Genomic DNA, 13,469 nt, shown 5'->3' with positions numbered 1-13,469 from the left:
CTGTCAAATCATACAAGGGGGGAAAAAAAAGTGTATGCCATCACCCTGATCAGTCCTGGTTTAGCAGCAAAAAAGAAATGAAACAGTTGTGTTTTGTAGTTAACATTTAACACAAAAGGCCTACTAAAAGGGACCTTCTAGCAGCCCCAAAAATCGCTTTTGCCCCACAGGTTCATGAGGGGCAGCTGAGGGAGCGGGGGCAGTTTAGCCCAGAGGAGGCTCAGGGGAACCTCATCGCTCCCTCCGAGTAACTGGAGAGCAGCCTCTTCTACCCTGAGAAAATGGCCTCAAACTGCGACAGGGGAGATTGGGATTAGACAGTAGGAAAAAGATTTTTTTAACTGGTCTGGTGGCCAGACATTGGAATGCACTGCCGACGAAAGTGGTGGAGTCACCAACCCTGGAGGTGCTTAAGAGGCGCCTGGACTTGGAGCTGGGTGATGTAGTTTAGTGGTTTTGAGGTTAGAGTTACAGAAGCAACGCCGAGCTGACAGCTGCACGTAATGATCTCAAAAATCACTTCCGCCCCTGACAGCCCCGCAGCCACTCCACCGCCATTTCGCGCTCCCACCTCCCCACCCCGCCGATGATGTCACGACCTCGCTCCGCCCCCCGGCGCAGCGGAGTACCCGGATGTGAGAGCCCCGCCTCCTCCGCCCCGCGCCAGCGCCGCTCGCGCCCCCTCCCTCCCTCGCTCGCTCCCTCGGTGCGCGGGTCAGCGGAGCCTTTGCCGCAGTGACGGGAGCGGGACCGGCGGCGGGATCGGCAGCGGACTGGGACTGGCAACGGCGGCGGCGACGCCGGACAACGCACAGCGAGGCCGGGGTCGGCGGATTCATCTGCGGGGGAGACGCCTGACGCCCACCCGCCGCCATGGTGAGGACCCTCCCTCGCTTCCCCTCCCTAGCTCTTCCCCCCTCCCCGCTCCCGCCCCGCTGGAATATTCCAGACCGGGCCGTGTCCCCCACCCCCGCGGCCCCACCACCGCTCCGCCTCGGCGCTGCCCTGCCCCTGACCCGGCTCCTCCCGCCCCCGGGCCGTCCACGTCCTCCCGCGGGCGAGAGCCTCTTTGGGCTTCCTTCCCGGCTGTCCCCGGCGGCGGGCGCATCCCCCGCTCTCCTCCGCCGCCCACGGAACCCCGCTGGCTCTCCGCCTCCTCCCTCCACCGCCTTGGCAGCGCTTGTCGGGCTCGGCCCTTCCCTTCGCCAGCGCTCTCTCACCTCACCCCCACCCGACCCTCCCCGCGGTCCGGGGATTCGCGTCGCCCGTGCTGCGCCTCGTCTGCTCCACGGAGGCACCGTCGGCCCCCGGAGCCTTTTCCAAACGAAACCCCGGCGATTTCGGCGGCGCTGCCGTGCGGGGGTTGTTTCGCAGCTCCGCGGGGTTCTCCCCCCGCCCCCGGTGCAGCAGCAGTAGCGCTGTGCTGTTCGTATGCGGACCGGAAAGCTGTAATGCACGTAGCCCGGTGGACGGGATAATGTGCGCTGTGCCCGGGCTGGGGCGGAAAGCCGACGCTTCACTCGGGATGGGTGCTCGGGGTCTGAGGCTGCGGGAGTGCCATGTGGCCAGGTGTGTGTGTGTGTGCGAGAGTCGCTCTGTTTTTTCAGTCATGACGGGTTTAAATTTCCTTTTTTTTCTGCCGGAAAATTAACCTGGAGATACAGTATGGAGTCCTGTAGTATTTTACGTCGACACTAGGGGTGTCTCCTGCTTTTCACCGCTGCCAAGAAATCAACGCCCTGTTTTTTAATAAACATTTCTTTTAGCCTAAATTATCCAGTGGCCTGGCTGCAGGAAGACTTGGCAATATTTTGGTTTTACCGCTGGAGAAATACAAGTAGTTTAAGTTTTTTTGTTGTTGTTTTTAACCCTTTCAGAGCGAGGCCAGCTGGTTGTCACATTGCACATTAGACCTCACAGGGCCTGGAAGTTAAAAATGGGTTTCCTTTTGTTTTTAAGCAGGCATTGCAGCCTTTCCTTTAAAAAATAAAGTTGTGGCAGAAACTAATGTGCCATGCTCAGACTGGTTTTGTGTGTACACTTTAATAGACGTACATTTGGAGAAGTGCTTTGAAGTGTATAAAGCTTTGGTTTCGGTTGGGAGCACATCAAGACTGGGGTGGGAAAGAAAAGTTCATATTTTGAGAAAAAGGTATTAATGAATTTGAGGCTTAAAGAAATTATTATCACTTATGCCATGGTTGCAGTACTGGTAATTACTTTTAATGTATAGATCATCATGAACAGTGATCATTTTCCACACAACAGTTGTGCTCATCTTGCCAGTAATTGGATCTTCTGTGAAAATTTTGTTCTCAGAGACCTGCCAGATGTAATAGACTTATAATATAATTATATAATAATATAAATAACATATATGTGTATATAACAGAAATATTATTGAACTAAGATGCCCATGTGCATGTCAGTGACCATTAACGAACTTAACTTTCGTGTATTATTACCTTTGATTATTTTTTTATTCATTTTGTTGTAATTAAAGCTTTCCTGTGATCTTTTGATGGTGTAATCATGCTGATCATTACTTCATTGCTTCCTGAATAGTGTTTGTGTATGATGCATTGCAATGTGGAAATGCATATACTGGGGAAAAAAGGTGTTATGGATGTTATCTCTGCCAGTAAAGGTGCTTGTTTTCTCAAGTAAGCACAGCACTACTGTAGCTGTATCACTACACTGGTACCACCTGATCTTAGATGCCTTTCAGGCTGAAAATCAATATAAAACTATACATTAACAACAACAACAACAAAAAAAAACACACCCAGCATTTAATTTAGGTTGCCTTTTTTTTTTTTTTTTGTCATTAATCAGGGGATGTTTTCATTGAAAGAGTTCAGCTTTAATGGAGTACATCTTGGTTCAACCCTTATGATATTAGAGAAATTCCTTTTTCACAGTCTAGAACAAGTTTTTTTTATGTTCTTGCCGAATGAGAGAGCTGACAGTAATGGTGAAAAAAGAGGTGAATGTGTTGTTGTGTTTGTAGTAGATAGTTTAAGATAAAACAAAAACATCTAGTGAGTCAAAGAATGTTCTTCTGGATGTTTAGGTGTAGCCAGTTCTAAAATAATCTGTCAGAGCATATGATGACGGGTCCATTACATAATGCTGGAAGTAATGTTGATAAGCTATTTTTGTCAGAGTTGACTTAGCAAGTTTTTCCTATGAGTAGTGTTTTCTAGGAAAAAGCAAACAGCACAGATAAAGGTATTGAATGATCTTAGTTTTAGATAAATTCTGTTTTCTCGGGATGGTCTGTGTTCTGGTTCATATCCAGTTCTTCATAGATGTAGTACAGAAGCCCCAGAATTCTACAGAAATCACCCAAAACATATTATATCATGCATCCATCTTAACTAGTCTCTTATTCAGTTGTTTTGACTCACTTCACTTGAATACTAGTGCCTCTGGTGCATTTTCTCCAGCTGGAAGTGATCTAACACTGGTTCTAAATTACTGGTAAAGAACCTCTTAAACAGTTCTTCTTTTTTTGCAATAAAACAAAAAAACAACCCCAGAAGACCATCTTAAACAATTCTTTACTATTTAGCAGGGAGATGTTACATGCTTTTGGTTATTAGCTGAACAAAAAGCTAGTTATTCCTAAACAGGAAGATAAGAGCCTGTTGGTGGAGAGGGAAGAAGACTTTTTAAAAAGTAATTATATTTTTTCACTATTCCTGTGGTAGAATTAGAATTCTGTTTTTGTATGGTTTAACTATTAATTTAACAATAGGGAGAATGACAGTTGAGTAGTTGAAGGAAAAATAGTTTGTGGTGGGCATACCTCAGAAGTTTCAGTATATTCATCACCTAAGGTATCTGGCTTAGCAGGTGAAAGGAAAATTTTAAGGGAGTGGATTAATAACACCTACATTGTGGGGTTTGTTCATATCTTAAAGTAGATGGGATTGTCTTCTGTCTGCCAGTGCCAGAAAAAGAGAATTCAGTAATTCTGGTATTTCTGAGGAAACGAGGTGAGGCAGAAGTGCACATTTTTATGCCAAACCATTTCTCTTTTTCTACTTCTACCTCCTCGCAGAATGGGTCAGGTTTGATGGAAGGTGCCACAGTGGGTCACCTGGTTCAGCCTCCCTGCTCAAGCAGGGCATCCTGGAGCGTGTTGCACAGGATTGTGCCCAGATGGTTCTGAAATATCTCCAGGGATGGAGACTCTGGGTAATCTGTTCCAGTGCAGGGTTGCTACACAGTAAAAAATTTTTCCTTGTTTTCGGGTGGAACTTCTGTGCATCAGCTTCTGCCTGTTGCTTGGCACTACCACGCAGAGCCTGGTCATCCTCCTGGAACCCTCCCTTCAGATACTGGTACACATTGATTAGGTCCTGGCTCTCTCAGCCTTTTCTTCTAAAGAGATAGTCCAGCCCCTTAATCTGGGTGCTGAATTGGTGCTTACCTGGCAGTATTACAGAAGAAATAGCTTTTTTTAATTGTAGGTGTGCTTAATAGTGTTCTTCTACTGTAATTCATAAATTAATCTTGCATAAGATTTTTCAACATTGCTATGATTTTTATTTTCTAGTTTGAAGAAATGTTTTGCTTTACCTCCCTCTTTTTGCTGCCTGTATTTAGATGTGTTTCACTACACATCTAAAAATTTGTATCCTCTCAAAACATTTTAAATCTGAGTGGTAGTTGAGCGTAAAGTTCTGTAGGTTGGATTCAGTGATCTCAGAGGTCTTTTCCAACCTAACTGATTCTGTGATTCTAAAGACTTTGGTTTAACTATATGAAATGATTGATGATGAAAAATTTTTATGGAAAAACATTTTTTGTTATGTGAGCTAATATGTGACTTCTTGAAAGCAGTGTGCTCTCGATTTCCTTGCCCCTCCTCTTCCTTGCCACACCTGTTTTCCCTTCTCTGTGTAATTTGTCAAGTTGTAATTGGGAGAAAAATAGTAAAAAATTAGAACAATTCTTTGTTCACTGGCAGCCAATTCATACAGTGGCACATTTTCCAGTTTTCTATCGTTGTGTTCTTCTGGACTGTATGTTTTTCTGACCTTGCTTGTTGCTATGTGTTCCTTACAAAAGGACCATGGGAGTGAAGGGGACTGGCTGTTTCCATACTTTCTACATGTTACTTCTTTGCCCTAATCAGCAGAAACAGAGAAGGTGCTACTGTGTGATGTCCTTGTCATGATCCAAGTCTTCTGCTGCTGGAGGAGTGAGCACTGCGAGGATGGGGGAGTAAAAAATTGAGGTGGTGGGGAAGGAATGATGACAGGAATATGTTGGCATCAAAAGAGGAGTAAAAAGTGCTTGTGCTTAAAGGTTACACAGCTGGAACCTGTGAGCAGGTTGCCATTAGAAAATAAGCATCTTGTTTCACTCGCAGGCCTGTGTTAATTAAAATATAGAAAAGTTGGAACTCCTGAAACAGTTGGAATTTTATTGGCTGATATGATTATATCAATTACTTAAATATGTTCTTTCTGTCCCAAAGACTTGAATTTAAGAATTTAACTTGCTGTGTCCTTGTGAAGCTGGTAAATATTGCCCTTATTCTGCAAATGGAAAAGGTCGAGGTCATGGCAGGGTAATGAACTTATCCTTGGTCCTTGTTATTTTTTAGAAGTTAGCATTAGTATGTGGTACTGGCAGTGTGTGTTTGTAGCTTTGAAAATAAATACGTTTAAATCAAATTAACTGTTATAAATTTAGGCGTCTTGCGGTTTGGAGTTAAAATGCAGCCGCTAGAAAATGTGCTGTGCATTGTCAGTTTGGCTTAGGGCATGTGATGGTGTTCAGTAGTTACTAGTAGGCTGCCTTCTTCCAGCACCTATGTAACAGAATTTTCGCTGCTTAAAGTGACTGCTTTTAGAGATTAGAGCTGGAGACAGGCCTTTAATATCTTGCAAAAGCTACTCTGTTTCTTAGTTGTCAGCGGCCTCAAGTAATCTTGACACCAGCAGTGTCAGAAAGATCAGCTACAGAGATTGCCTTAATGTGCTGAACAAAGTGGGAAAGTCTTGGACATGCACCAGCATCTTTTAATCTGCAATAGATAAATCTTTTGATATACCAGTTCAGGTATTCTGAGAGAGTCCAGGACTAGAAGCAATATATTTTGCTTGGTGTAGAATTTGTTCATACAATTTGTGCATGCAATACAATGATGTAGCTAGATTTTTTTGGTCACTGGATGAAATAATGTATTTAGTAATATTGAGATGATTTTAACAAGGGCTTAGCTTAAATTATGTCTTGTCTTTCTATTCAGGTCTTATATATATAATTTGAGTGGCAGGAGTCTGTGGAGAGTTTGGTTTTTTTTTAAATTTCAGGTGTGTCTAAGAATAAAACCCCCATCTTTCAAGTGAAGTAATTTCTGGAGCATCATTTCTTCTTAATTTTGACATTCTGTGTAGCTTGAAAATTTTAATTTGATAGCTATACTTTATCAGGCTTTTCCCATATAGACAGTGTTTTATATGTTGCTACAAGCACTTTAACTGTTTGGGCAAAACTGTGTTGATGATACAAAACAGGCTGGAGACTATATCTGACTCGCTTGTAACTTGACAGTCATTTGGCCCTGCTGTTGATACTCCGTTCCACAATTAAGGAAGAAATCTAGTAATATAAATAATCCTTAACTGCATTAAAGAAGTCTTGGAAACCAGTTAAATGTGTTGGATTAAAGGCAGCATTTCTTATGAACTGCCAATAAAAATCTTGGCTTTCGAGCTGTAAATAGGTTGTGTCAGTGAATATTTGTGAAGTCTGTGTTGATGAACATTTTTAAGCAAACTTAAGACACAGAACTGAAGCTTGAGTCAGCTTAAAGTTACAATAGCTCCTTACTTAGGTAAGGTAGGAATTTAAGAAATGTAGTGAGACGTTTACGGAAGCAATTCAGTCAGAATTTGGGAGAGGCAGGAGAGTAAGGAATGGGACAACAGATAGGAAGCCCAGAAATGAAGCCCAGGGTTGATATGTTCTGGAAAGAAACCAAGCTACTGGAAAAGTGGATTCAGCTGTGATTCCCACTAGAATACAATCCTAGTATCGTCTTTAAATGCTATGGAACTTTTTCTTCCTCTGATGTATTTGTGACAAATATGGAGATTTTTTACCCCTTATTTTCATCAGCTGGAAACTACCGGACTCTTTTTCTACTCTTCTCTGTTGTTACCCTGTGAGTATCTCCTCTGTGTGCATTTATCAGATGCTTTGGGTTTTTTTTGTAGTAAGTGGTAAAGGACAAAACCAACTGTTGTTTCACTGCTGACTGTGTAGGTTCTGAATAGCATCACTGAAGTTGAAAAGAGTCACTGGAATTTTCTCTGCTGAATGACACTATGGCTAGCAGAGAGGACTTTAAAAGGAGTTGTTTGGTTTGGTTTGTTGTTGGGTCTCTTTTTCAATAAACTCCATGGCTGTGCTTCAGGCCCGAGTTTGTGAAGGAGAACTCATGTACTTTAAAGTAGGCATGATGACTGAACAGTTTTCAGTCTTGTGTATATAAGATGTTCCCTTGGGAAGTTTAATTTAGTATTGAGCCACTGCTGACAGGCTTAGCACTGTGGTACTTGAGCAGTCATGGGTCAGTTTTGTTGATAATGCTGAAGTGAGACTTCACAGATTTTTTTTATTTTTTTTTTTAGATTAAAGCTTGATTGCATGTAGATCTGCTAGCAAGTCTAGAAAAAAATCTGTGATAAATAGAACTTCTATTTAGTTTTATTACTGCTGCTTAGTTCTAATAGAACTAAGCAGCAGTAATAAAAATGTCAGATGAATAAATAGACTTGATTTTTATATTTGACTAAAGTAGACTATCTTGGCACTCTTAGTAACTTTTCTTCTTAGAGGTATCAAGTAAAATACCTGTTTGCCACTTAAGAAATTTTTCCAGTGATTCTTATAAAAGCAGTGTTAGTTTTCCTGAAATATTTTATTCACAACACTGTTTATTTTGTTAATAAGATTAAGGCATTTGCAGTAAGTACCACTGGTGTTAGGGGTTTTTTTTTGTTGTTTGTTTGTTTTCAGACAATGCATTGGAAAATCAGATAAACGTAAGTTGTAAAATATGAGTGGTTAGTAAGTTTGAATCTTGTGTACTCTTGAATGTTATAGTGCAGTTCCAGTGTTGGTGCAGCTGAGTTTTGCTAATGGTCACTTCTGAAAAATTCTCTTTTGAGAGGCCTTGAAAAATGGGATGGTGAGTTAAAAGGTGGCCAGATGCCCTTTTGTGGTGAGAAAACAAGTCATGTGATTAAAGGGCTCTAAAAAAGGAGCAGAATGAGAGCATGGTGGGTTTAGATGTAGGCATTTTTATGTAATGAGGTAGTATTAGTGTCCTGCTCTATAGCAGGGGGGAGAACAACTAAAGATTCCAGAAAAATTGGTTTTAAAGACAGGATGGGTTTTACTAGTAGTTTTATCTACTTTCTCAGAGATAATGTGTAGCATCTGTGCAGTGCTTTAAGTGTTGTGTCAAGTAAAACCTTGTTATCCAGTGTTTAACAAAGAGCTGCTAAAACACTTTGCTTAAAATTAAAGTGTTCTTTGATTTGCAGTTTGTATTACAGACTAGTATGCAAATGTATATGCATTATATACTGCCTTTAATGCTTGCAAACTGCAAATTTTTGAAAGTGTGGCACATAAAGAGATAAGATGGTGAATAGCAGGAAAACGGCGGCCTGTGGTTCAGTGGACAGGTTGTGATTGCACGCACAATTGTGTCAGTCCTTGCATGGCGCCATGGACTGGATTCTTGATTGTGAGCAACTGGTAATTATTACTAGAAGTCCCTGGGGCTCTGCAGGGGTGCATCTACTGGACTTCTTTTGGAACCTGTAGACCCTATAAATACAGTAATTTTTCTAGTGTTGCTTTGTGTGCACTCTTATGCTTGCTTTTACTTACATTTACAACTTCATGTACATTTACCACTTAAGAAAATTTATGGCTCTTCAGGACAGCTGTTTATGGTTGTATTGTCAATTACAGCAATTAATAAGCTTTGAGTTCTGTCAAGATTAAGCAATCTTTAGCAAGTGCTGTGAATCTTTAGTTTGGATATCTTAGAACTATTCTGGTAATGAGATTTTGGATAATTCTCAAACATTTGACACGAATGTTTATAAGCTACTGAAATTGGTTTGGACTTCTAATTTAATCCTTTGAGTACCCTATTACTAGCTTGTGGAAAAGTGATACTCAATATTTGCATACCTGTATGTAAGAAATAAACCAGCTCCTGTCCTGAAGAACTTAACCTAAAATATTCTTCTAAATAGCATTTAAATATTACTTAATATACAAACTCCTGAATGGACATCACCTCAGTGTTAGGATTAAAAATAGTCAGTACTTTCTCTATGACACATGTCATAAAAAGAAAACTTGTTTGAAGGTTTCAAATAATCCATAGTAGGGAAAACCTTAATTGAACACATTTATGTTGTTGGTTTGTTGTGGTTTTTTGTTTGTTTGTTTGGATTTTTCTTTTTTTTTTTTTGTGTTTTATTATGCTTCATTTTGCTTTCATTTTCTTGGGAAATCTGTGATAATTGAAAGACTTTGGAAATTTATAAGGCATCTTCAGAACACCAATTTCTAATTTGTGGAAACTTCTTAAGTGCTGGAAATTAAGTATTCATTTTAGAATGGAAGCTGGTAATGCCAAAAAGACCTGTGTAATGTTTTGTTAATTTCTTTATAATTATAGTGGATTTCATCCCTCTGTTTTGGATCATAGTGTTGGTAGGGCCTGTTTTCAAACCATATTATTCATTTTTATTCTTTGTGAATCCTTGAACAGCATATACTAAACCAGAACTTGTTAAAATGTCTCCTTTTACTAGCTGACAGCTGCAAGTTCTGATAAAGTTATTTTCCTTTAATGAAAAAGCAAAAGACAAAACTAGATTAGTGCTAAGAGGTTGAGAATGCAATCAATCTTTATATTTCAGGTTCTGTTTCTATGCAACAATTCCTCTTCAGCACAACCTGCTTCTTCCTTCGATTTGCATATCTTGCTCAGTTCTGCATCTTTGCCTCCTTGATTGTTTTTTGTTCATGTCCGTTTGTGAAATAAAATCCTGTTTTTGAACTGTCTTTTCTGTTTTGAGGTATGTGTCATTTTCACAATTCTTCACAATGTTCTTCAGCCTCTTTTGTGATGGAGCCTGAATGACATTTGGTCTGCTTTGTGATCTTTCTTTTAATCATCCTGTTTCCTCTTTCTCTCTTTCTTGTTGGGCGGCCATTGGGCAGTAAGACGTTTATCTCCTTTCAAACTTAGATTTCCCTTTCTGATTTCCTAAGTGGTATTGAACTGTTTATAAGTTTCTCACATGGGAAGAAAGGCTGGTGACAGCATCTACTTGTGCAGCCTGTTTCTGTGCAGTGCTGGATGCTGACTTTCCTGACTCTGTTCTAACTAACCCCTTGTGGTAGAGCCTTGTGAATTACTGATGTTTTCTGAATTGGTACTTACACTTCCCTGCTCAAGGGCGTTTGTTAAAACTGGCACTAAACTGTTGTATGCAGTAGAGCTGCAGCATCTTGTTGTTTTGCTTCCGGCCTTTTCAGATTAATTTATAATACCTGTGCAACTGTTCCTAAAGCCTTTCCCTTTGCAGTTAATACATGACTGAATATACTGTTGAAATCTAAAAACTTAGGAAAATCAATTGGTAGAGAAAGATGCGCAGGTCATGTTGTTCTTGACTGTTTCTAACCTCACTGTTCTGTGAATAGGGAATTGTGTTGAACTGCAGTAGAGTCTTTTACATTAAGTAGCATAATACTGTTATATGATGCAGTATAATCTGTTAATGTGTCTTTGCTATTTTCTTTGCCCTTTATAAATACCTCTTGCAGTGAATCTACTGTCTAAACTCTCTTAAAAAAAGAAGGCCACCTAAACTTATTTTCTAACTAATAGTGATCTTCCATACTTTCCTTGCTCAAGTTTGTTAACAGTTTGTGGCAAGGAACCTTTGCTAGCTCCATGAGGAAGAAATACATTAATTGTATGACATTAATGAATATACAACTAGTTACAGTATTATATATTAACAAATACAGTAATTTGTATGTTCATCACTTGATGTCAGAGGGCAACATGTTACATTTCATTTCTAGCTAAATTCTTATTTTTCATATTTGTCTCAGCCTAATCGGGCACAAGGGTCTGTAGCCATTTCTTGCAGAAATTAGGGACGAGATTTTTTTTCTTTGCTTGGGGTTCTGTGACTGCTGTAGCTCCTTTTCTGCTTTTTGGAAAAAACCTTCTGCAAAGAGAAGTGTTCTTGCTCCTTTCTAATGCTCGTTGCATTGCTGAAGTGTAGTAGTACGAAACTGATCTAATGGTTATTGAGTTTTTTCCTGCCTGTAGAGTTCAGGCTTTTGCAGTTAAATGTCTTCTTTGTACAAGCCAATCCAGAGGTTCAGAAACTTCAGAAGACTGAGCCATCCTTTAATTTACTCATTTCTTGTATTTGGAGTATCACAACTCATATTTTTAAGAGGTAACTTCTGATTCTGTAAATATTGATAGCCTTTGGGTTTTTGAAGGTTACTCAAAAAGCAGTTTCAATTTGCAAGCAAGTCCTATACCTTAAGTGACTCTGATTTCCACAATCTACTAGACATGGTTGAAAAACAATGCAGAGAAAAGAAAGCCTGTATTTCACACTCCTCATCATTCCAGCAGCAAGAGTGCTTGACTTGGAAGTATTACACAGTCTATGTCTTTGACTGTTAATTTTGGAGGGATATTGAAATACCAGTTAACTTGGTAGAGTTTTTACAGGGATTAGTCTGTAGAGCTGCTTGCTGAAACACCCTAGTTTGGTTTTTCTCATTTTGTAATTGCTGTAAATGCTGAGAATTAAATTTGCCTAATTAAAAACAGCCGCATGAGAATATAGATAGAAAATTATATTTCAATTATGGCTTTAGGTCAAGTTAATATCTTCTTGTAAAGTAATTGTTCTGTACCTATTTGTACGTAGGTCAGCCAGTGATGAGGTCGTTACTGCTTTGTGTTGAAGTGGAAATTTGGAGCCTTGTCTGTTTTCTGGGGAAAATTTGTTTTATCTTCAAATTGTTGTGGAGCAGGAGAGAAGCTGAAAGAGCTTTAATTACCTACTAAATATTTTACCTTCAAAAAATGAGTGTTTTGATCTTCTGGGTAGATCTGTCTTTTCTTCATTTGAGAGAGTATGATATGCTAAATGACAGCTTGAGTATAACCTTAATTTTTGGTGAAAACTGTGGGACTCTCTAGTTCCTCCAGGTTCTTGGTGATGCTTTCGTGTGTTGGCCTAAGGTTTTGAATGAAGTTATGTTCCTTTGTTCCTCTGTTAGTTTTCCAAATTTGAAGTCGTTCTATCACATGACACAATTTACTCTTTGCAGTTGCTTTGATTTTCTGCGTTCATATTCACCAACAAAGGGGAAAAAAGTCCTTCCTACTAATGAAGCTATTAAATTGGTGATTGTAAGTGTCTGATATCCAGTTTATATCCATCATTGTCCCAAAAAACAAGATCAGTTGTGATATGCTTTGGTTTTTTATTTCTCTTTAATATGTTGTTAAATGTAAGTTAATGTAATTTCTTTGTTAAGATCTTGGCTCTTAACTCTGAAAATCCCAGGACACATCAGTCAGTTGATAAAGTCTTCAGTCCCATTTTATGTTTTCTCCCATACTCTTTAGAGAAGCTTTTGCACTGTATGCTTCCAAAGCTGCCTTCTTTGAAATGCTCTCTGAAGCTCTGCTTTTGTTATGCATAAAGATTTGTGGTTTGTTTCAGGTTGGGGAGGGCGGCTGTTTGTGACTTGTCATTGGTGTGTCTGTTCTTTTGCAGTCGTTTGCATTTTCTACCTTGTTTTGTACTTGGATCACAAACGTTCTGCACGGTGTGGTCTTGGTTTAATTTTTACTAGTGTGGGGTTAGTCCTTGTAACAGCACATGGGGCCATGGGGTGGATTGATTGAGAAACTAACTTTACTGCGAGTGTCTTTAAAGCCCAAAGGGACCAGTTGCCATGGTCTGCTCATTAGCTAAGGGAATTGAATAAACTTCACTTTGTGTTATAACGTAGAAAGAAGTTTTGTAGGTGAAACCAGTATATTAACCTCAGTGGAACCAACAAATTACTATCTTGTAAATTTTTCTCTGAGTCCTTCAGAAGCAGTGGAGGAGCAAACTGTTAATCCCAAAACCTTCCTATTTCCCAGCACTGCGAATTTTTCCTTATATAGTCCTTTTGTTGTATTTTTGTCAAGGTTTAATCAACCTTTTTAAATATTCAGAGTGAGCAGTTGTTTCTCACACCATTGTGAACTCTTAATTGCATCAGAACTTCATTTAGTGGTGGCAGAATTTTATTCTTTCCCTACTAAAGGTTGTGTTCCTTCTGAATCCTTCTGGGAAACTCCTTTCCTTGGCTTT

At 39.9% G+C, this 13,469-nt stretch overlaps 1 protein-coding gene across 2 annotated transcripts in view; it reads left to right on the top strand.

Annotated features, from left to right (window-relative positions):
• The first annotated feature begins 624 nt into the window (after positions 1–624).
• The window catches only part of PPP3R1 (protein phosphatase 3 regulatory subunit B, alpha), a 38,882-nt gene continuing 26,037 nt past the window's right edge, over positions 625–13,469 (top strand). Inside the window, exon 1 of one of the 2 annotated variants that reach the window (XM_041404137.1) lies at positions 625–876. In XM_041404137.1, coding sequence (XP_041260071.1) covers positions 874–876 — 3 coding nt within the window. In that variant the 5' untranslated portion in view covers positions 625–873. The other variant, XM_041404139.1, reaches the window with a different exon arrangement.

Source organism: Onychostruthus taczanowskii, unplaced genomic scaffold (assembly GCF_017590055.1).
Source record: "Onychostruthus taczanowskii isolate IOZ18803 unplaced genomic scaffold, ASM1759005v1 scaffold21, whole genome shotgun sequence".
NCBI lineage: Eukaryota > Metazoa > Chordata > Aves > Passeriformes > Passeridae > Onychostruthus > Onychostruthus taczanowskii.
This window is presented reverse-complemented; position numbering and strand designations above follow the sequence as displayed.